The sequence below is a fragment of the Neofelis nebulosa genome, chromosome 6, assembly GCF_028018385.1.
Source record: "Neofelis nebulosa isolate mNeoNeb1 chromosome 6, mNeoNeb1.pri, whole genome shotgun sequence".
In the NCBI taxonomy this organism is placed as follows: Eukaryota; Metazoa; Chordata; class Mammalia; order Carnivora; family Felidae; genus Neofelis; species Neofelis nebulosa.
Window position 1 is genome coordinate 72139912 of NC_080787.1, and position 23695 is coordinate 72163606.

Genomic DNA, 23695 nt, shown 5'->3' on the forward strand with positions numbered 1-23695 from the left:
AGACCTAAATGTAAGATGGGAAGCCATCAAAATCCTCAAGGAGAAAGCAGGCAAAAACCCCTTTGATCTTGGCCACAGCAATTTCTTACTCAACACGTTTCTGGAGGCAAGGGAAACAAAAGCAAAAATGAACTATTGGGACCTCATCAAAATAAAAAGCTTCTGCACAGCGAAGGAAACAATCAGCAAAACTAAAAGGCAACTGACAGAACGGGAGAAGATATTTGCAAACGACGTATCAGATAAAGGATTAGTGTCCAAAAATCTATAAATAACCTATCAAACTCAACACCCAAAAAACAAATAATCCAATGAAGAAATGGACCAAAGACATGAATAGACAGCTCTCCAAAGAAGACATCCAGATGGCCAACTGACACATGAAAAAATGCTCAACATCACTCATCATCAGGGAACTACAAATCAAAACCACAATGAGATACCACCTGTCAGAATGGCTAACATTATTAACTCAGGCAACAACAGATGTTGGCCAGGATGTGGAGAAAGAGGATCTCTTTTGCATTGCTGGTGGGAATGCAAGCTGGTGCAGTTACTCCGGAAAACAGTATGGAGGTTCCTGAAAAAATTAAAAATAGAACTACCCTATGACCTAGCAATTGCCCTACTAGGTATTTATCCAAGGGATACAGGTATGCTGTTTCGAAGGGACACATGCACCCCAATGTTTCTAGCAGCACTAATGCTAATCAACATTAGCCAAAGTATCAAAAGAGCCCAAATGTCCATTGATGGATGAATGTATAAAGAAATGTGGTGTGTGTATGTATATATATATATACATACACAATGGAGTATTACTCACCAATCAAAAAGAATGAAATCTTGCCATTTGCAACTACATGGATGGAGCTAGAGGGTATTATGCTAAGTGAAATTAGTCAGTCAGAGAAAGACAAACATCATTATGACTTCACTCATATGAGGACTTTAAGACACAGAACAGATGAACATAAGGGAAGGGAAGCAAAAATAATATAAAAACAGGGAGGCAGACAAAACATAAGAGGCTCTTAAATATGGAGAACAAACAGGGTTACTGGAGGGGTTGTGTGAAGGGGGATGGGCTAAAGGGGTAAGGGACATTAAGGGATCTACTCTTGAAATCATTGTTGCACTATATGCTAACTAATTTGGATGTAAATTTAAAATAAAATTAAAAAAAAGTTTACATTGGGAGGATCTTTTTTTTTTTCCTTTAGCCACTCTACCCTGGAGCTAACCCAAATCCTGCAATCCAGTATAGCTATGACAAGTTTAGAAATTTCCAAATATATAGAAAAGGAAATTAATGAAATGACCACTAGATTCAAATACTAAATTAAAACATTAATTTATTCTAAGGAAAAATTAACTATGTCCAAGGGTGAAGTGGCAGGTCAGAAATACTAGGCTTTTGATTCCTCATATACTGTTTTAAAATTAGATTGACTAAGCATATCTACATGCTAATGTGAAAGCTAGCCCTTCAGTCAGAAGTATTTTTTCCACTTTAGGTTATAGGCTGGTGGCCATGTGGCCTTGATGTTGACTGGCATCCTGGAAGCCATGATAGTTCAGTTCACCTCCCTGTCATATCTGCAAAGAGTTTATTTTTTTTCCTTTCTGTACCAAAGTTGGCCTCCAGCTGTAGGCTGCTTATGAAGTTTTCATTTTAAGTAAGGCTCAGTTTTGCCCACCAATCAGTCTCTTTCTTGGTTATATATTCAAGTGGATCCTTATCAACCCGTTTGGACCACTCCTTATCAAACTCTTTTCCAGAAGGATATTTTCCAGCCATCTAACCCTGCAGGTTTACAATATAGTATTACTGTACACATATTGTGACGATAAAACAGACAACAGGAAAAGGAGAATGGGGCTTTTCCGGCAGCATTGTTATGAAAGCAACAGTCACTGGTACAAGCACTTAGCGCACCCATTATGTTTCCTAAGGGAGAAGGCCGGAATGCCTTAATGAATGAATTAACAGAAGTAGAGACAAAAATTACTGGAATTCCTATAGAACAAAAATCTCCATTTGAAGAACAGAATTCCACAGAGAGAAAGTAGATAACATTTCAGGACCAAATCAATGACTGGAAATTTTCAAAAATAATTATTTAATCTTGCATAAACTTTCCTGATCTAACTCCTCCACCCCTTGTGGGGAGAGATAGAATGGCATATTGAGAAGGGGAGGGGTGTCAAAGATGACTGGCCTCTCTGTCCTGGGAGAGGAGAGAAACACAATGGAAGTACTTGTCATAGTGTGTGGTGTGAAGGTCTCAGAACACAGCTGCTTTCATCTAAAGCTGGGCATCGGTTTATAACGGACCCTGGCTGAGGTCCACACACAGCCACTACCAGTTCAAGCGCACTGTCCCTACTGTAATTCCAGAACCACACGCATGCCCTTGACTCTCAAGTGTTCTCAAGGTACATGGTATTGGGTCACAGATTGTGGGAACTACAAGATGAACACATTGCTACTGTATAGAGGGCTAAATTTACTTGAGAATTTTAGCAGGAAAGTTTAAAATGTTAAGAACTAGAAGTGATTTTCATATGAATACATAAGCAAAATCAGCAAAATCCTTTTTCCCCCAAATAAGCCAGTCTTGAAAGTTAAGAAAAGTAGGATATTTCTAGAAGCTGTGGTTAACTGCAAAGTATATTACTTTGAACAAATGGTGAAGGGAGTTGGTTTAGTGCTACGGTCATGTAAACAGAATGTGAAACTGAGGTGAGAACAAGTATGTTCAAGTTGCTCGCTAGCCTAGCTGAGGCTTGTTTTCAACTGAAAAGAAACCCGCATTTTCTCTAACAACTGGATTTTTTAGTACCCCTCAAATCATCCTGGGTAGGCAGCTACTCTTTCCATGTAAATGTGGGACCAATTCCATTAAGCCACTTTTAATCATCTCATCCCTCCATTAACTTAAATTCTACTAACCTTTTTTCCTTTCTTCTGCTTCCCAATTTCTAAAGCATCATGTATACTTTTTGGCACAATCCCCATAGGTTTCAGAACTTCTTCAAGAGTTTAAATAAATACACAGGTTATGGACAAGAGAAACATAATGGAATATTACTAGTAAGTCTGATATGTGGATGCCCAGTTGCAATTGTACCTCACAAATGTATGGGACATTGCAGTTTAGAGCATTTCTTGAGCACGGCTTGATGCAAATATTGAATGGCATGGAAACCAAAGGGTTACACTTGAACAGTACCAGGTAATTCATAAGCCAGAGGCAGACTGAGGCCATGATCTGCTTGGAAGTGGGTGAAGAAGACAAGTGGCAGGAATTCATAGAGACCTACCAAGAGCTTACAGAAAAATTCCTTCCAATTCAGGAGTTAGCAAACTCTAGAGGCTGGGGGTGCCCTATAAAATATCAGGGAACAGGAATGTGGATTTCCTTATGAGACACACTAATGATATGTGCCAAATCCCCACTTTCCTTTTGGTTCCAGCTGTGCTGGGTTGCTGGACCATGGGATATCTTTCTCCTTGCGTTTCCAGGGGTGCTATATACTTGGAACATAGTTATTAGAATATTACAATGTCTAAAGTATTCATAGTAGAATTAGTTCTATTTAGCTCAGCATCTCTGTTTTTTAAATTTTTTTGCTGCTTGTGATTTTAATATTGCAAACCATGAAACACACTATTCCTATTTTTAGCGCTCTCATGCAGACCTGACCTTAGAGTATATGAAAGTTCTGAGTAGAGAGAGAATTGCATGTATAGCATTGGTGCATATATTTCCACACAAAAGTGATATTTTTAACTGCTCAAGAACACAATTGGAGTAGTCAATCAACAGAAACAGCTATAAATCTCTGCTTGTTAAACTTTCTGAGGCACAAGGACCTATGTTCATGTAGAGAGGAAAGAAGAACTTTGTTTTGAGTACCTGTGGGATTGAAGTTATAGTAAGATAGTTCTGCTTTTTTGAGTCACTTCCTGAACTTGGGCAGATAATCTCTATATGTGTTAGGTTTCTAACCTAAAAAGGGTATGATAGTAATTAAAAAACCATAGTTTTGGATTAGTATGTTCCATGTAATATTTGGCACACATTAAATGCAAATGGACAGAATACTCCTGTTAAAAGCAGAAATTGTCAGACTGCATTAAAAAAAATATCCCACTCTATGCTGTTTTCAGAGATACATCTAAATGGAAAGACATAGAGAAGTTGAAATTAAAAGGGTGGAAAAAAGTAATAACATGCTAACACTATCCAGAGGAAAGTTGGTATGGCTATATTAATATTGAAGGAAGTCAGAGCTATGCTGGTAAATATTTAATAACCAGTTCTTGGGGATAGATGAGAAGGCCTGATTTGTAGCATTTGCCAAATTCCATGTGTTAATATTCTTTCATGGCTGATTTCAAGCCACTGACGTGACATTACCAAGCACTAACTTGTGAGAAGATGTATGTAATTGGCTCCTATAAGTTAGTAAGAGTCAGTTCCAGGATACTAGTGGACAAAGTTTCTTATTTGGCAGAAGGTATTACAAAGAAAAAGAGTAATATCATATTGATAAGAGTTTAAAAGTCATCAGAAAGAGGTAACAAGTTGTAATTTTATGCACTTAATATTATGACTTCAAAATATAAAATAGGTTGACAGAATAATAAAGAATAATAAGGAAAGTAAATAACAATAATAGCAGGTAAATTTTAAGGATCTTGCTTGGTAATTGATAGAAAAAGCAGATAAAATAAATAAGAATATAGATGATGGAAAACATGAGTAAACTTGACCTAATGGACACATGTAGAACATTTTAAAATAAAGACAATATGTAACATATAACATGTTATATATTTGTAATATAAAATATTCCTTCTTTTCAAGCACAGGGACAACATACGCAGGTATTGACTATATACTGAATTCTAATGCATGTACATTATATTCTCAGCCCAATAGAGAAGTAAGCTAAAAATCAATTTTAAAAAACAATCAGAATATCTCCATGTATTTGGAAACTAAAAAAAAATCCTTATAAAAAACCCATGACAAGGGAGTAATAATGCTACATAGTAGAAATATTTTTATCAAATGATAAATATCAGGGAACATTTTATCAGATGATAAAAATACTGCATAATAAAACTGTGGAATATGGCAACATGGCAATATCAGTATTTGAAAGGTAAATTTATCTTATGAGAATGCTTACTTTAGAAAAAGAAAAAAAAAGCTAAATATTAGTGAGCTAAATCCATCTCAAGAAGTTAGCAAAAGAAAACAAAAATAAACTCAAAGAAAATACAAGAAAACAGAGAAGAATAGAGATTAAGAAAATGTAAAACATAAGATAATAACATAAAGAAAATATAAAAGCTAAAAAATTTCTCCTTTGAAAAAGCTAATGAAAAACAAGAAAAAATAAGATTGACGAAGTAAGCAAAAGACACAATCCTATCAGGAGCAAAAGGAGGACATCATTACATTTTCTATAGCCATGAAAAAACACAAGAGGATATTATGAATAATGTTGCCAATAAATTTGAAATTTTATATGAAATGGATAAATTTCTAGAAATATACAAGGTACCGAAACTAATATAAAAAAGATAGGAAATCTCATTACTATTATAACCTATAAAAAAGTTGAGTCAGCAGTCAAATATCTTTCCATAAATATCATTCTCTAGCTTTATCAGAGAGTTCTATCAAATATTAAAAAAAAAAGACAAACTTCATTCTCATACAAAGTCTTACAAAACTTGCCAAGGAAACTAGGAGATAAAAAATAATGATCCACTCTTGCATATGAATATGAATGCAATAATTTGAAATAAGATATTAGCAAATGGAATCCAGCAGTGTGTGAAAAATGGTCATGACCAAGTTGGATTTATCTCAGGAATGTATCTCAGGATTTAATATTTGAAAATTGATTAAGGCAAGTTATTACATTAATGAATTAAAAGAGAAAAACCAGCTGGTAATCTAAATAGATATAGAAGTGTACGCTATCTTTCCATATTCATTAATGATTAAAACTCTTAGGAATAGAAGGGAACTTTAAAGGAAAACCCTGGTATAGGGCATTTACAAAAACAAAACATGCAAAATGTAAAACAAGCATCATACCCAAGTAAAGTATGAAAGCATTCCCTTTATGATCAGTAACAAGGTAAGAATGTGTTCAATCACCATTTGTCTTTAATATGCTAGATGGGTTATTAGGAACAGTAAGAAAATATAAAAAATAAAAGATACAAAGACTGAAAAGTAAGAACTCAAATTTTCTTTATTCATGAATGAAAAAAATTTAATTATTTACATTAAAAAAATTTTAACTCCAAACAGTTGCTAGTGAATTTTCAGAATTAAGATTGTTCAGCAAAGCTAAGGGATATAAAACCAATTATTTTTCTACATAGAAAATGTAATAAGAATGTCATTTACATGATCACAATATAAAGTAGCTGGGGATAAGTCCAACATATGTAAGCCCTTTAATGAAATAAGCCTGCAACTTTATTGTAAGATAATAAAAGGAGAGATATTCCATGCTCTTAGATAAGAAGACTTAACATTACAAAGGTATCAGCTCTCCCATATTAATCTACAGATTCAACACAATTTCTTCTCTTTTTTTAATGTTTATTTATTATTGAGAGACAGAGAGACACAGAGTGTGAGCAGGGAAGGGGTAGAGAGAGGGGGAAACACAGAATCTGAAGCAGGCTCCAGGCTCGGAGATGTCAGCATGGAGCCCAATGCGGGGTTCGAACTCCCAAACTGTGAGATCATGACCTGCCCCGAAGTCGGACGCTTAACCGACTGGGCCACCCAGGTGCCCTTAGATTCAACACAATTTCAATCTCCTTAATAAAGTGTTTTGTAGAACTTGGTGAGCTAATTTTAAAATCTATTATGTAAGAGTGGAGGGTCAAGAATAGCTTAGACACTCCTGTAAAAAAGAGAACAAAGCCAGGGACACATGGTTATAGGATATCAAGATCATTATAAGTTTGTAATAATTAAAGCAATGTATTATTGGTTAAGGAATTAAAAAAATGGACAAAATCATGTTCATGAGAGAAGGGATATCACAGAGCAGAGAGGAAAGCAGAAATTATCCAGTAAATGGTGCTAAAACAATTGATTATCCATATGGAAAAAAAAAAAAGAAATTCTCTTTTCACTACATCTCTCTCTTTCTCTGTCTCTCTCACACACACACAAAATCAATTTCAGTGGCTTAAATATGAACAGAAAAACTATACGATTTGTGTAAGACAATATAAAAGAATATTTTCATGACTTCAAGCTAGGGAAGGTTTTTTTTTAAGCAGGACAGAAAATCCTCACAAACTATGAAGTTAAAGGATGATAAATTCCACTCCATAAAAATGAAGAATGTCTGCTCATCAGAGGTTACCGTTAAGAAAGTAAGAAGATAAGCTACAAACTGGGAGAAGATATTTGAAAGGTATGCAACTGCAGGACTAATATTCATAACTTTCAAAGAACTGTTCTAAGTCAGTAAGAAAAGATATACATCCTAATGAAAAAATGGGCACAATTTTTGTGTAAGCATTTTGTAGAAAAGGAACAATATAGGAAAAGATACTGAAACTCATTAATAATGAGGGAAATACAAAATAAAACCTCAATGAAATACTATTTCACTACCACCCTCTCCTCACCAAAGATTGGCAAAATAATAATAATAAAAAAAACTAAACTAAACTAAACTAAATAAATAAATAAATCAGGCAATACCAATATGAAGTGTGCTGAGTATCTGGAACAAAAGGAGTTCTCACTCAAAATGGCACAAACAGTTAGGAAAACAGTGTGGTGTCACCTGGCAAAATTGAAAACACACCTGCCTCACGACAACAATCTCCTACTTAGAAGGGAGACAGAGAGACAGTGAGAGTCCCAGACTCTGGAAACCTCCTGCCTGCTGTGAGCCTCAGAGGACACATACAAAAGTGCAACAGCCAAGTCCATTAACAGAACAATGACTACAGGTGGTATCCTGCACCATCTCAGGCCCTCTTAGCCTCACCACTCTCTCAGGCCAGCTCTTCACAAACTCTGATCCACCACAGGAGACACAGCCCGCAGCTCTTTGCCTCATAGATGTTTCATGGTGTCTGTTTTCTCCTGCCCCAGGATTTTCTGTTGCTGCTGCGGCATGAGAAACATCAGGACCCGCCCACTGTCCATAGATGCGCACACATCTAGTGTGCAGGAAAATGCTAATAATGGCCTTTGAGGCAAATTTTAAGATCTTTTCTATTTACCAGCAAGGCTCCCACCCTGAAAATGCACTCCTTAATGAAGAAAAACAGGTAAACTTTTGTCTCAGGGTCTGCTAAACGCAACAATGTGGGTGAATCTTAAAAACACAGTGTTGAGGAGTGCCTGGGTGGTTCAGCTGGTTAAGCGACCAACTTTGGCTCAGGCCATGATCTCATGGTTCTTGAGTTCGAGCCTCACGTGGGGCTCTCTGCTGTTAGTGCACAGCCCACTTCAGATCCTCTATCCTCCTCTCTCTCTGTCCCTCCCCCGCTCATGCATGTATGTGCTCTTTCTCTTAAAATAAACATTAACTCCCCCCGCCCCCCACCAAACCATAATGTTGAGACAAAGAAGTCAGTCCTAGGAGAACACCCACAGCATATTTTTTTAAATATAAGAATCACAGAGAAAACCAAGAAATATATTATTTAGAGAATACATTTATAACTGGAAACACTAATGACAGGTAATGACATGATTAGCACAAAATTCATGACTGTGTCTACTTTTGGCACAGAGCAAAGGGGCAGAGACCCTGGAAGAGCAGAGAACTTCTAAAATACCATCAATGGGTTATTATTTAATCTGGAAGATGACCATTTTATACTATTCTCCAAATGTCACAGATACGTTCTGTACATTCTTAACATATATTTATGAGGTAAGGAGATCTGCAGAAAGCAATGAGTGTTGCCCATGGCAGGAAGACTCAAGCAGTCTCTACAAGTGTGGCTGGAGAGGAAGGTGGAGGCCAGATCACCAGGACTCTCAAGTGAAATTACCAGACTTCATTCTGAAGGCATTGAGGGGAATTTGGAAGTTCTATTCTTTACTCTTTCTTTTCCCTCCAGCAGTGAATGTGGTAAACAATGAATAACAAAGCTAGTTAAAGCTCAAGAAATACGAGCCATGTCTGGGATAAGTATTGACAGGATATGCCACTGACTGACTAGGTATCATGGGCATAGGAAATGGAGAAGTCAAAGGTCAGAACGAGAGGAGGCTATTAGCCATAGTCCCACAGCAATGAGGATGAAAAGGCGAAGCTGGATTAGAGAAGTGCTGTGTGCTGAAATCGATAATGCTGTGACGTGCTGGATGAAGCAGGTTCACATCGGCTCCCAGCTCCTGAGAGCCGAATGTGCACGCTCACGTTAGGTGTTGTCATGTCGGTAGATTGAAACTGGCCATGGCAAAAGTGTTTATTTACACTATGGATACTGACAAACACTATGATTAAAACTTTTTATCTCTTGAAGAGATTGTTGCTGAACATTTATCAGCAGAGCATTTGATAGGATTTGATGACAACCTGGATATGAAGAGGATGTTGTCTTACATGATACCCAAAATTCCTGACTTTAGAGATAGAAGATGACAAAATGACATGGACACAATGCAGGAAGCAGAGGTTTATGCTAGAAAAGGGGATTCTGATGATACGACTGAGAACAAGATGGACATGGTTCCTGCCCTCATGAAGCATTTAATTGAGTTTTAAGAGTGTGCATTAGGATACTCTGTGCAGCTTTTAAAAAATACACATTCCTGGGGGCGCCTGGGTGGCTCAGTCAGTTAAGCATCTGACTCTTGATGTTGGCTCAGGTCATGATCTCACAGTTTGTGAGTTCAAGCCTGGCAGTGGGCTCTGTGCCGACAGCCGTGGAGCCTGCTTGGGATTCTCTCTGCCTCTCTCCCTGCCCCTCCCCTTCTTGTTCTGTCTCAAAATAAATAAATAAACTTAAAAATATATATATTCCTGGGGCAACTGTGTGGCTCAGTTGGTTAAGTGTCTGACTCTTGATGTTGGCTCAGGTCATATCTCATGGTTTGTGGGATCGAGCCCTGTGTCAGGCTCTGTGTTGTCAGCATGAGTCCACTTGAGATTCTCTCTCTGCCCCTCCCCCCTCCAAATAAATAAACTTAAAAAATATACATATCTTACAGCCCTAATTTCTGTAGAAAGGTTAAAAAATTTGAAACAACACTACAGAGGAAATGAGGATACAAACCACCCTGTCAACTCTATTAAATGATAAGACCACTCCCTCCAAACCACAAATATATTTATGATAAAATATTTACTAAAGAGAGGAAGATTAAAACAGATCCTCTGGTGGCCCATAATATAATGACCCACATATCATATCTTTCCAGAAGGGCACTAAATCATGCTTCTCAAACCTGGTTGCACAATAAAATTGCCTGGATGGCCTTAACAACCATTCCAGCTTGGGTCTCACCCAGACAAACTAAATCAGAATCTTCAGAGCTGGAGCCCCAGCACTAGTGTTTTTACCAATGTTGAGAAATGTTGCATTAAGTTTTTTAGACTGGGAAAATGAAGTCAGTGGAAAAGGAGACAGGCAGAGGAAGGTCGTAGGGGAACCGGCTGTAAGTGGAGTTAAAGTCATAGGTAGACAGAAGTAACATTAGCAAAAATATGAAATCTTATCTCTCTGAAACAAGAGAAAAGGAGACGAGTTTGGATAAAGATTGAAAGAAAGTTTGAAATAGAAAAAAGAGGTATCAAATGAAATCAGATGACTTTAATCTTCTCAGTACGAAGAAAGAAGTGGCAACAGTGATGGAAATCATCAGACTCATCTTAGGATCTAGCATTTATCGAGCAATTTTATAGGAGATAACTCACTAGGAACTTCATAAACATTTCTTCACTTATCTTCATCATACCATATGAGGAAGACACTGATATTATTATTCCCGTTTTATAGATGAGAAACCATAAATGGGAGGTATCTGTAAGATTGAGCAATTTGCCAAGGTCGCATACACAGTGACAGTAAGTGTGACAGTAAGTGTGACAGTAAGTGTTCTGTGGTGAATGCGGCCCTGTGAGAGCCTTAAAGCCTTTCTTTTCACTGTGCCGTTATGTGAGTGAGGAAGAATCAGGTTGCTGGCTCAAGGAGAGAGAGGTTGTGGAAACCGGATGAGGGGATTAAGTCAGGGAAACAGAGATGAGTAGGACTGTGAAAGAGCATGGAGGGCCCAATTGTGGTTATGGTGCATGGATTTGTTTCACGTACGCACTTTGTTTGTTTTGCATTCTTATTTGGCAGCTCAGAAATGAGAGTGGGAAAAGTGAAAGTTAAATTTACCCAGAGTGGGATTAGCCAAGAAAATGGGGCAGGAGGTCAAGGAGTAAGGTTTATATTGTACCAACAAGAAGAGTGTTGGGAGAGGCCAGGAAGTGCACTCCAGCATGGAGCATTAATGTGTGGACACTGAGGCCTAGATGGGCTGCACAACTGGAGGAACTGGGAGAGGCTGCAAGACTGGCAAGTTTTGATGAGAGTAAAACTCATTTTTTCAGAGAAGGAAGGAAGAGAAATGATTAGAAAGGGATATTTCAGAATTATAGATCTCTAGTCTGAAAATACTAAAAACCTGGAGGTTAATTTTCAGGGTTTTGATTGGGAAGTATCTTTGGTTTCAGAAGAGACTTTCCGAACGTGTCAAATCATATCCATTAGGCCAAGTTCTGCTTTGAAATACATAACATAATCATAAATAAGCCACTTACTGATAAACTTAGACTTTAATGGTGGGCATTTAAAATGATACCATGAATAAATGACTGCATTTCTTTAAGGAGTTCAAAATGTCACACTTTTTTCCTAATGAGTAATACAGCTCCAAAAATTATGCCTCTAATTTTAGGGTAGAGCTGATGATATAGCCAGCTATCCTGAGATCAGTCATGCAAATAGTTATGCAATAGAAATGGCCCAGAACCAGAAATCATCTGGTGTTGTTAACAGAGGAAAGCTGGCTGTTGACTTAACAGTAACTTAAGTGTATTAATTTCACTCATTGTATTATATTGGACTGATTAATAGACTAAGCACATGTACGACAGGACTACATATAGCTCAAATCCCAGTTTTGGTTCTAATCTTCCCACCTCAAATGATTTTAGGAGTGTTACTTAGTATTCTCTGCCTTGGGTTCCTGGACAGAAATAAGCAGATTGTCTACCAGCCACTGAAATTTTAAGAAGATTAATTAAAATTTGCCTGAGCTTCTTAAAAAAATCAAATATTTAAGCTAAAGGATTATTAATATGATTGCTACCTACAAAGTGTTTTGATCAGGCCTACAATGGGTTGTAATAGTGCCCTTGGGTTTCTTATTTGGGCTTAATTAAATGTAACTTTTATTTCTTCATAAATGAAGCGGGAACCTTAAGACAGACAAATTAGCCCTACATATGCTATTTCTATATGAAGTTAAAGTATTTCTGAAATGGAAACTTTTCATTAGTTTCAAGGTCCTGAATTTTCTCCATAAAATTTCTTTCAGTGTAGTTTCCTTTAATCCTTCTCCTGGGGGAGCAATTATGAAAATAGATGCCGGTTGCAGTGAGTGAGGGGACTAGAGATGGCTGAATGAAGAAAACCAAATTGGAATGAATTAAGATGACTTTCCAAAGGCACACAGAAAGATACTGTTTCCTCAAGAATGACTAAAGGTAAATGGAAGAATACTTATCTACTGACTATAACCATATGTTTAGAAGCATTTATCACTCTTCTGTAGCTCCTTCACACTCTTCCCACATTCACTGTGGCCAGAAGAGAGGTACGGCAGTGAGAGTACATCCCCAATAAATAATTAATAGTGATGCATGCTGAGGTTCACACTTGACAGTGGCATTTCCATAGATGAATTCTCATTACCATGGCTATGCCAGTCAACCGTATCAACTCATTGTAGGATTAAGCTTTGGCGTGCAGGTTGCCTTGGTCCAGAGCACCTTCCTTCCTTATTAAAATGGCTGCATCTGACTTGGCGCTCTTGATTTGTGAGGTTGAAATCCCAGTGACACCATCTCTTTCTCTCAGACAGTGAGCTCAGACCCAGTGGTTGCTTAAAACTGTCTGCTTTGGAAGGCTAAAACTCACATTGTGGTCAAATACTTGCCTTCCTTTCAACAAGCTGCTTTGCTGTATTCCGAGGATTGGTATAACCAGTTCCTTCCCCACAATTGTGGAAGTGTCCTTTATACCCTGAAGTAGGAAGAGGCAGTATAGATGGAGACCTCCATCATCCTGGAGTCTGGTTACTTCACAATATAGCAATGATGTTGGAACTTTTACTGTGGTCATTACCACATACATACTGAATTATAATATAAGCCCAGAGACTCATAAGAAAGAAAAAACTTTGTTGCTTTAGATGGATTATTTTATTTTTATTTGAGAGACAGGGAGAGAGATAGAGAGCATGAGTGGGGGAGAGGGGCAGAGGGAGAGACAGAGAGAATCTTAAGCAGGTCCCACGCTCAGTGCAGAGGCTGATGTGGGGCTTGATCCCATGACCCTGGGATCATAACTTGAGCTGAAATCAAGAGTTGGATGCTCAACTGACTGAGCCACCCAGGCACCTAGATGGATTATTTTAAAACAGCATAAAATCTGCTGTGAATATGATTGTGTTGACAAAGGTATACAGGATCCGAATTTTCAGAGATGATTAGCATGCAAATACAGTCAATATGGCTGCACACTCATGGTTGATAGAAGTGGCCAAGAAAGCAGCAGGTCATGTCAGCGCTGCTTAATTAGTTCACATATATGATAGTCCTTTAGTGTGGTCGTTGATATAAGCACAGAGGGGCCACAAGGCAGAAATTGCTTTTGATTTTTAAAGCGAGTATTTAATCTAAAAAATGGCTTCAGGTGTGCTGCCAGAGTCTGCTCAGTTGAACACAAAGCGTCTTCAATTTACAGAGCCTTGATTATAAGGCCACCTTTTCAGATTCAATTGAGCAAAAAGTCTGCCTTGAACCTTTTGAATTACACTGTCCTGAGACTGTAGCAGAGATGAACGAAGTAGAGGAGCTGCAAAGTTAATGTGACTGTCAGTGGGCAGCTCTCTCAGGTATAGAAATGAATCCACATTTTCTGTTAATGGAGCCACAGTGAGGGAAAACACCTTCCTGGGTAATTTTATGAAATGAGAACATATCCCAGTAGTAAAGACTTAGCAAGAAGTAGAGTGTCTTCAATTGCAAATTTTCTGACATTCATAGCTACAAAAATAATTACTCTACCTTGGTGACTAACTTAGTTAGTTAAGGTTTCATTTAGTATATCCAAATGTAACGCAAAAGGTACATACTCTGATACACATTATTTCCATTTTAGAACTTGCTAAGGGTGGATTTTTTTCTCTTTCTCCCACACATTGGAATGCCACAAGCAATTAGATGAAATTATTTATGTGCAATGAAAAGGTAAAACTGTAAAGCAGTGCTGTGCACATCAGATGCAACTGGGATGCCTATTAGGAATATGAGAGGCACCTTGGTATCTTGACAAAATAATTGTTCCTTGAAATTATTGAACTGTTCGGTTGAGTAAACAATTTTACATAGTAAAGGTTTTGAAATCAAAGTCATTTCACTTTTGTGTTATCAGTGGGAAAACTACATTCAGAACTGCAAAGCTTAAAGTAAAAATTTTAAAGTATTGGCATGTCTTTGGGTCTCTTAATATTTTATGTCAAGCACAGTTTTGGGTAGCTGGTAACCACTCTGTGGAACTCAATTGGGAAAAATCACCTAACGGCATAGGAAAACTTTCGAGAAGCAATTTGGTATGAATCAAATACTATAAAACTGTTTATGCTTAGACCCAATTTTTTACTTTAGTCAATTTATGCTAAGAATCTTAAATACTAAGAGAGACTTATATAAAGATGTTCATTGCAATGTTATTCATAATAACAATATAATTAGAAACAATTATTTCTCTTTTGTTGGCTAGTATGTAAAGCAAATCATGACATATCAACTGAAAGGAATATTATGTAGCCAAAAAAAGACACATGTCAAAACTAGATAGCAATGTAGAACATTCATATAATGGAACAGAAGTGCAGAAAGCCTGGTATAAAATTGTGCTACTGTAAAACTGCAATCATGTAAAAATTAAATAAGTGTACATAGAAAAAAGACCGAGGGAACGTATATCAGTACCAGCATAGGTTGTGTTTGGATGGAAGTTCTATGTGCAATTTTTCATGTCTTTTTTGGTTTTTTAAATAATCTATAATTTTTTAAAAAGAAACTCTCGAATTTGAACACTCAGTGGATATGTTTAACAGCTAGTTGTATTAAATTGAACTTTTCTTCTCACTCCCCATACTGTTTTCTATGTAAATACACTCATGGTATTTCTATGTAAATACACTCATGGTTAATTAGTTACCAACGGGAATCCAGTCAGGCTGAAGCACATAAACTCTAATTAATGTAGACCTCAGTAATTGGAGATTAACAGAAGTTCACAGATCTGAGATTCTTACAGAATAAAAAGTCCCAAACAAGTAAAATATAAGGATTTTTTATTATGCCATTAATTGTACTTTGTTTCATAGAAACTGGCATATAACAAATTATAGGTTTTGGTGAGCTTATTTAATTTAACTTTATGCAAATGATTATGCTATTTGTAATTGTAATGGTTGATATATAATGTATGAAAATAGCAAAAATAGTTAAATTAGTTAACACAATTAAACAACAATGACAAACCCAAAGATGATTTGCCTGGTCAAGTGTGTGAAATAGACAGTAAGCTTGTTTCAGCAAATTAAACTCAAAATACACTAGAATCCCATCATTTGTTTCTAATGAAAATGTTTTTATAAATGTAAACATTGATATATAACTGACAATTGAAAGGAAAGTTAAGTAAACTTTTGTTTCATCCACTATCATTTACAGGTTGAAAAACAAAAGGTATTTTTATATACTCTTTTATAGAATTTTTTTTCTCCTTCTAAATGCAACCACTAAAAAGTAACATATAAAATAACTGACAATTAGTTATTTTGTGACTTACAAATGCAACAACTCTTTGTTTTACTTTCTCTGGACATTTTCAAACCAATAATTTGATTAAAATGTTAATTGTCTGAAGTTATGTCATCCTTATGGAAGAACCAAACATTATTGATTTCAAATGTTTTAAAAAAGACTATGTTACAATGACTAAGTTTATTCTTAAAAAAAAAAAAGTGAAGCTTTCTTCAACAGGATTTTTGAAAATACATTATTTTTCTTAAATATGCCTGCTTAGTGGCTTGCTTTAATTTTAAATTCATTTGAAGATTTGCCATAAGATCATGCACGGCCTCGTTCTTTCATGCATACAACTTCAAAACAGAGAGGGAAGCAAACCATAAGAGACTCTTAAATACAGAGAACAAACTGAGGGCTGCTGGAGGGGAGTTGGGTGGAGGGATGGGCCAAGTGGGTGATGGGCATTAAGGAGGACACTTGTTGGGATGAGCACTGGGTGTCATATGTAAGAGATGAATCACTGGGTTCTATTCCTCAAGCCAAGACTACAATGTATGTTAACTAACTTGAATTTAAATAATAAATAAATAAATAAATAAATAAAATAAAATTTATCAGTGAACTTAAAAAAACTAAAAAAAAAGAACATGCACTGCCTCATTCTTTTATGCAAACAACTTCAAAAACAACCATGTTTCTGAGTTTGTCATTATCATGAACTCTGAAGACAAAGCCCCCTTGTTATTTTTTAAGGAAAAGCAACTCAAGATTTAATTATGAGAAGGTAAGAAATACATTTTTTGTCTGATTATAAATAGCTTAAAACATTAGCTTCAGTAAATATTGCGTCAACCTTTATATTTTATTTGTCAATTTTAAGAGATAAATGGAATGGTTTCATGGATCTACTAATGTTACTGATATTGACATAAATTTGTATTCGATGTTTTATAAAGCAAAAAGGATGCATTCATTTCTCTTATTTTATTAACATTAATTGCACTTAAAATTATGAAGTAAATTTTCAACAAAGTGAAAACCATTTCTGACAATCATTCAATCAATTAATCAATATTTATTTAGGGCTTACCATATACTAACCCTCTGAGACATAATGGTGAGCTTGTTGATTTTGAATGTTCACTTCTGCAAATAGATTTTATAGATAAGCAATTTTAAAAATAAACAAATATTCAAATAACTTACCTTTGGTTCCTTGAACTTGGAGAAAAATCCAAAAAACAAAAATAGCCCTTCTAGTTTCCAAATACATTCTGGCTCTTGTGCATTGGCAATTCTGGTAACAATCACAGAACAGTCCCAAATCTCATTAAAAAAATAAAATGACAGAAATATGAAAAGTAATTAAATACTGATGCCAGCTGAGAGAGGATAACCTTCTTGGTTTACCTTTATGAGGGTGCTAATTTATGAAGAACATGAAGCAATGTCTGTTTCTGGAATAATCTACTTAGCTTCCCCTCAGGTGTAATCTCTGCTTAAGGGCCAGCTGGAGGAACCTTTATCTCATTAACCTTCTGGAGGAGCATCTGTCAGCCTAGCTCCAGGATCCTGAACGCCATCATAAACAAGTGTCCACAGGCAGAAGAAAGGCTTTTTTCTTAGTTATTCACCTGTTAGAGTGACACAGGGAGCCAGGGGAAGTCCCGCCAAATGCAGAAGAAGGCTGACAGTTAGGGTCAAATGTTTTCCAAAATGACATGCTCAAGGAACATCCATTGAAAGAGCTTAATTGCTATCCTTCGAAATATGTGCTTATTCAATATGTGTTAGTCTCTGGAGGCAGCAAAGCTGTCTTCATTCTCATAGAAGAAATGCATGGCTTTGTAAGTTGCTTTCTTTCTGGCATTACATACAGATGACTTTTTGGGTTTAAGTCTGGTTTTAACTTTTTAAAATTTGTTTTTCATATACAGAATTTAAAGAGTCCAATAGTTCTACAAGGTTTGTGAAGAGTAATGTATCTATTCCTCCATTCAAAGGAAACCACTTTTAAGTTTTAAAGCTAATTCTAGTAATCTTATTTGTACCTCTACATAGTATGCTTCTATGACTATTTTTTTGTTTTTTACTTTTATGCATTAGTAAGTAGATATGGAGAGATCTACAGACACACTCCCCCCTCTCCATATAAATGTAGTCATCCTGTCCTTCTATCCACCTCAGTATTATTGTATTTTCAGTTTACTGAGTGTTCAATTTTATGTTTCTGTGACTGTATACATGCTATATATAGCTGAGCCGTGGAGTACACTGTAGTTATTAACATGTATTGAGAGCTAAGTTGTGACAGACACTCCTCCTAGACATTTCCATAGATTATCCATATATTCCTTAATATGACTTTATGAGGTAGATACTATTATGATCTGTTTTATATTTGAGGAAGCTAAGGTATATATATGGCAGAGCCAGTATTTGAACTCAGAGCCTGGTTTCAGAGCTTATACTTTAACTGCTACCCCATGATGCCTTTTGCAATTCTCTTACTTTTTCCCCTTAGATTTTATAAACAAAACAATAAGTTATCCCCAAATATTACCCTAGATATATAAATTTCCTGTTTTTATGGTTATAGTCTTCAGATAATCTGTCTTTCCCAGGACTTGCTGAGCCCCTTCAGTCGGTATTGTTTCTTGTCTTATTGTTCACAGCGGTCATCTGGGGATCCTCTTTCACAATTACCTTGGAGACGGCTTTTACCTCTCTTGTGTTGGGTCACGAGTTTTCTGGATCTTATGTTGCCTTCTTTCGTAACCTAATGTCTTGTTTTAGCAGAGCATATGCTCCAGTATATTGCTGAAAGTTCACAGTAGATATATTTGAGATCTTATATGTTTAAAAATGGCTTTCATCTATCCTCATGCTTGATTGATAGTTTGGCCAGCTCTATACACTTAATGTCTGTGTCCTCCTAAATTCATATGTTGAAAACTAACTCCCAGTGGGATGGTATTTGGAGGTGGGACATTTAGGAGGTGATGGGGTTATGTGTGTGAAGTCCTCATGAATAGGATTAGCTCCCTTACAGAAGAGGCACCAGAGAGCTCTTTTGTTCCTTCCATCATGCGAGGCACAGTGACAAAATATGTATGAACCAGGAAGCAGACTTTCATCAGATACTGAATATGCTTGCACCTTGATCTTGGACATCCCAGCCTCCATAATTGTAAGAAATAGATTTCTGTTGTTTATAAACTACTCAGTCTTTGGTATTCAGTATGCTACCATTTGGGAAGCAGCCCGAATGGATGAAAAACAACTGACTATAGAGCTCTAGGTTGGGGGAGTGCCTGGGTGGCTCTGTCGGTTAAGTGTCTGACTTCATCTCATGGGTTGAGTGTCTGACTTTATCTCATGGTTCGTGAGTTCGAGCCCTGCATCGTGCTCACTGATGTCAGCGTACAGTCCTCTAGGGATCCTCAGTCTCCCTCTCTCTCTGCCCCTGCCCTGTTCATGCTCTCTTTCTCAAAAAATGAATACACATTTATCAAAAAAAAAGAAAAAGAAAGAAAGAAAGAAAAGAAAAAAGAATTCTACGTTGGAAATAACATTCACTTAGAATACTGAAGACATTAATCCATTTTCTTCTAGCTTCCTGTGCTACTAAAATCTGAAGTATTTTTTGTTAATTCTTTGTATAGTATCTTTCTAGAAGATCTATAAGATTTCTTGAGAGACAAACAGATAGACAGAGAGGGACAGAGAGCAAGAGAGTGATAGAGTGCTTCTCTACTGCCAGTTTAAGATTTGTCTTTCCAGGTCTGCTACCATTTATCTGTGTTTTAGAACTTTGCTTAAACCCACATGTTCAGCTTAATAAAATTATTATGAAGTGAACAGTCTAGTAATATCTAGGTGAAAATACAGAATATTAATAGCACCTTAGAAGGACCCATGTTCCCACTCAAAAACACAAACCTTTCTTCTCCATTAAATATAATCATTATGCTGATTTCTATAGTAATCACTTATTAGTTTTCTTTATAATTTTACTGCTTATCTACACATCTGTCAGCACTGTTGTTTAGATTTTCCTATCCCACTACTATTTATTGAAAAGATCATTATTTCCTCTACTGTTCTTTAGTTCCAACTTTGTCATAAATCAAGAATACATATGTTTGTGGGTTCTCTTTCCTATTTGTCTACTCTTGTGCTGCATTATCTTAATTATTGTACCTTTTTAGTATGTCTTCACATCTGTAGAACAAGTTTTCCCATCTTGTTCTTCTTCAAAATAATCTTGTTTACCTTTGGTGTTTTGAATTTTTATATACATTTCAGGGTCAGGTTGTCAAGTTCCACAAAAAAGGTTTGCTAGGATTCATAAATAGGTGATGGAGATGAAGGAGTGCACTTGTGATCAGTACTGGGTGATGTATGGAAGTGCTGAATTAGTACATTGTACACCTGAAACTAATATTACACTGCATGTTAGCTAACTGGAATTTAAATAAAAACTTACAAAAAAAGAAACTACACTGGACTGTGGATCAATTTGGGGAAACTGACATCTTTACCATGTTGAATCTTCTAATCCATGAACATGATTTGTATATTTATTTATACAATATATTTATATTGTTTCTTTAATTTTGTCACTTCTACTTCATTTGATTGATTTTTTGAAATTTTTAAGTATTGATATTTTAATTTTATTATAAAAGGTATTATTTTCAAAATTTTATTTTCAATTCGTTATTGCCAGATGTAAAAACATTACTGATTTTTGTATATTGATCCTGTGTGCAATGACCTTGAGAAACAAATTAATGAATTCTAATGGGTTTTTTTTGGTTTATTCTTTTCAGTTTTCTACATATACTATTGTCATTTATGAATAATAATTGTTTTCCTCCTTTCCAATTCTCACACATTTTCTTCCTTTTCCTTGCTCTTCTGCACTGGTGAGGACCTCTAATAAAATGTTGAATAAAATGGTGATAGCAGGTATGTTTGTTTTATTTTTTCTGGTTCTAAAAGGAAAACTTACATTTTATCATTAAGAATACTGTTTGTAATTTTTTATTTAACCTATTATGGAATAAGGAAATTTCCTTATTCCTAGATCGCAAAGAGTTTTTTTTTTTTGAATAATGAATGGCTATTGAATATTACTTGATTTGTAGATCTTTTGAAATTATCATAGATTTTTTTCACTTTTATCTCTTAACAGTGTAAAGTACATTGATTTTTCTAATGCTAAACCAACCCTACTTTCCTAGAGTAACACTAAGTTGGTTGTAGTGTATATTAGTGTTTTGTATATATTGCTGGATGCAGTTTGCTAATTTTTGTTTAGTCTCTTAAACATCTACATTCATGAGTAAAATTGCCTTCTTATGATATAATAGTAGATTATGGTCATAAAAGGAGTTGAAGAGTGTTAATTCTTTTTCTAGTCTAGGAATAGTTTTGCTTTTTCTTTTAAAGCTTATTTATTTTTAGAGAGAGAGAGAGAGAGAGTGGGGAAGGGGCAGAGAGAGAGAGAGGGAGACAGAGAATCCCAATCCTTCTTCTATATTTAAAAAACATTTTTTTTCAAGTTTATTTATTCATTTTGAGAGAGACAGACAGTGTGGGGGGAAGAGGCAGAGAGAGAGAGAGAGAGAGGGAATCCCAAGCAGGCTCTGCACTGTGAGCACAGAGCCTGACGTTGGGCTTGAACTCAGGAAACCCTGAGATCATGACCTGAGCTGAAACGTAGAGTTGGGCACTTAACTGACTGAGCCAGCTAGGCACCCCACCAATCCTTCTTCTATTTTTGGAAGAGTATGAGAAGGATTGGTGTAAATTCCTCTTTAAATGTTTAGTAAAGGGGCACCTGGATGGCTCAGTCAGTTAAATGTCTGCCTCTTGGTTTCGGCTCAGGTCATGATCTCACAGTTCACTGGATTGAGCCCTGTGTTGGGCTCTGCGCTGACATTACAGAGCCTACTTGGGATTCTCTCTCTCTGTCTCTCTCTGACCTTACCCTACTCCCCTACTCGTGCTCTCTCTCTCAAAATAAATAAGTAAACTTAAAAAATAAATGTTTGGTAAAATTTACCTGTGAAACCATCTGGTTCTGCACTGCACTTTTTGTTTTTTTTGTTTTTTTTTTTTTTTGGTTGGGAGATTATGATTACTGATTCAGTCTCCTTGCTTGTAATTGTTCTGTTCAGATTTTCTATTTCTTCCTGATTCAGTCTTGGTATGTTACATGTTTCTAAGAATTCATTTATTTTTTTTCTAGGTTGTCCAGTTTGTTGGCATATAGTTGTTCATAGTAGCATTTTATGATTATTTGTATTTCTGTGGTATCAGTTGTAATTTTTTTATTTATAATTTTGTTGATTTGGGTCCTCTCTTTTTTTTTCCTTGATTAGTCAAGTTTGGTTTGTCAATTTTGTTTATCTTCCTTATTTATCTTTATTCTGTGTATCACATATATTCATGTTTTCCAGCCTTTATCCATATCTTTTGTTTTGTCATATTAACTTATCTTTTATTTCACTATTTTCTCATCATCTAGATCTAATTTATTGTTCTTAATTTCAGTTATTCTATTTTTTTCAGTTCTGAGATTTATTATTTTTTTTAACTTTTTAATGTTTATTTTTGGAAGAAAGAGAGAGAGAGAGAGACAGCATAAGTAGGGAAGGGGCAAAGAGAGAGGGAGACACAGAATTCAAAGCAGGCTCCAGGCTCTGAGCTGTCAGCACAGAGCTGGACACGGGGCTCAAACCCATGAACTGTGAGATCATGACCTGAGCCTAAGTCGGGCGCTTAACTGACTGAGCCACCCAGGCACCCCTGAGATTTCTATTTTGTACTATTCCAATTCTATTTTATCTCTTTTTAAAAAATAGTTTATACCTCTGTGCTAATAATGATGTCTTTCATCTCACTGAATATCGCAAAAATAGACTGATAATTCCAAATTTTGCAACTCTGGGCATTGCTTCTACTGTCTTTCTCTTTCTGTTTTCCTTTCTTCTTTTTTTAATGTTTAATCATTTTTGAGACAGAGAGCATGAACAGGAGAGGGGCAGAGAAATGGCGGTGGGGCAGAGGATCTGAAGTGGGCTCTGTGCTGCTTGATGTGAGTTCGGACTCATGAACCATGAGATTGTGACCTGAGCTGAAGTTGGACACTCAATCGACTGAACCACCCAGTAGCCCTTCTCTGCTTTCTTAGTCATATTGCTTTATCTCCTTATCTAAGTTGTTATTTTTTCTTACTGTATGCCACACATTTCTATTTATTTATTTATTTATTTATTTATTTATTTATTTATTTTTGCTGCACATTATGGTTTAAGACTTGTACTACAGTAAGCAAGACAATCTGGTACTGGTGAAAAAATATACACAAAGATCAAAGGAAAAAAAGGAGTAGGCCCACACAAATACAGCCAATTGATTTTTTGAGGAAGATGAAAAGGCAATTCAGTGGATAAAGGATTATCTTTTCAACAAATGGTGCCATAAACAAAAAGCCAAACTAAACCAAACGAAACAAAAAACCCCTGAAACCCATGGAAAACAAGTAAACCAAAAATGG

At 36.0% G+C, this 23695-nt stretch overlaps 1 protein-coding gene across 2 annotated transcripts in view; it reads right to left on the reverse strand.

The window, feature by feature from the left end:
• The window catches only part of IMPG1 (interphotoreceptor matrix proteoglycan 1), a 132121-nt gene extending 114539 nt beyond the window's left edge, over positions 1-17582 (reverse strand). For both annotated transcript variants that reach the window (XM_058734519.1, XM_058734518.1), the window contains exon 1: positions 17332-17582. In XM_058734519.1, the coding sequence (XP_058590502.1) occupies positions 17332-17398 (67 nt within the window). In that variant the 5' untranslated portion in view covers positions 17399-17582. The remainder of the gene's footprint in view (positions 1-17331) is intronic.
• Positions 17583-23695: the final 6113 nt, after the last annotated feature.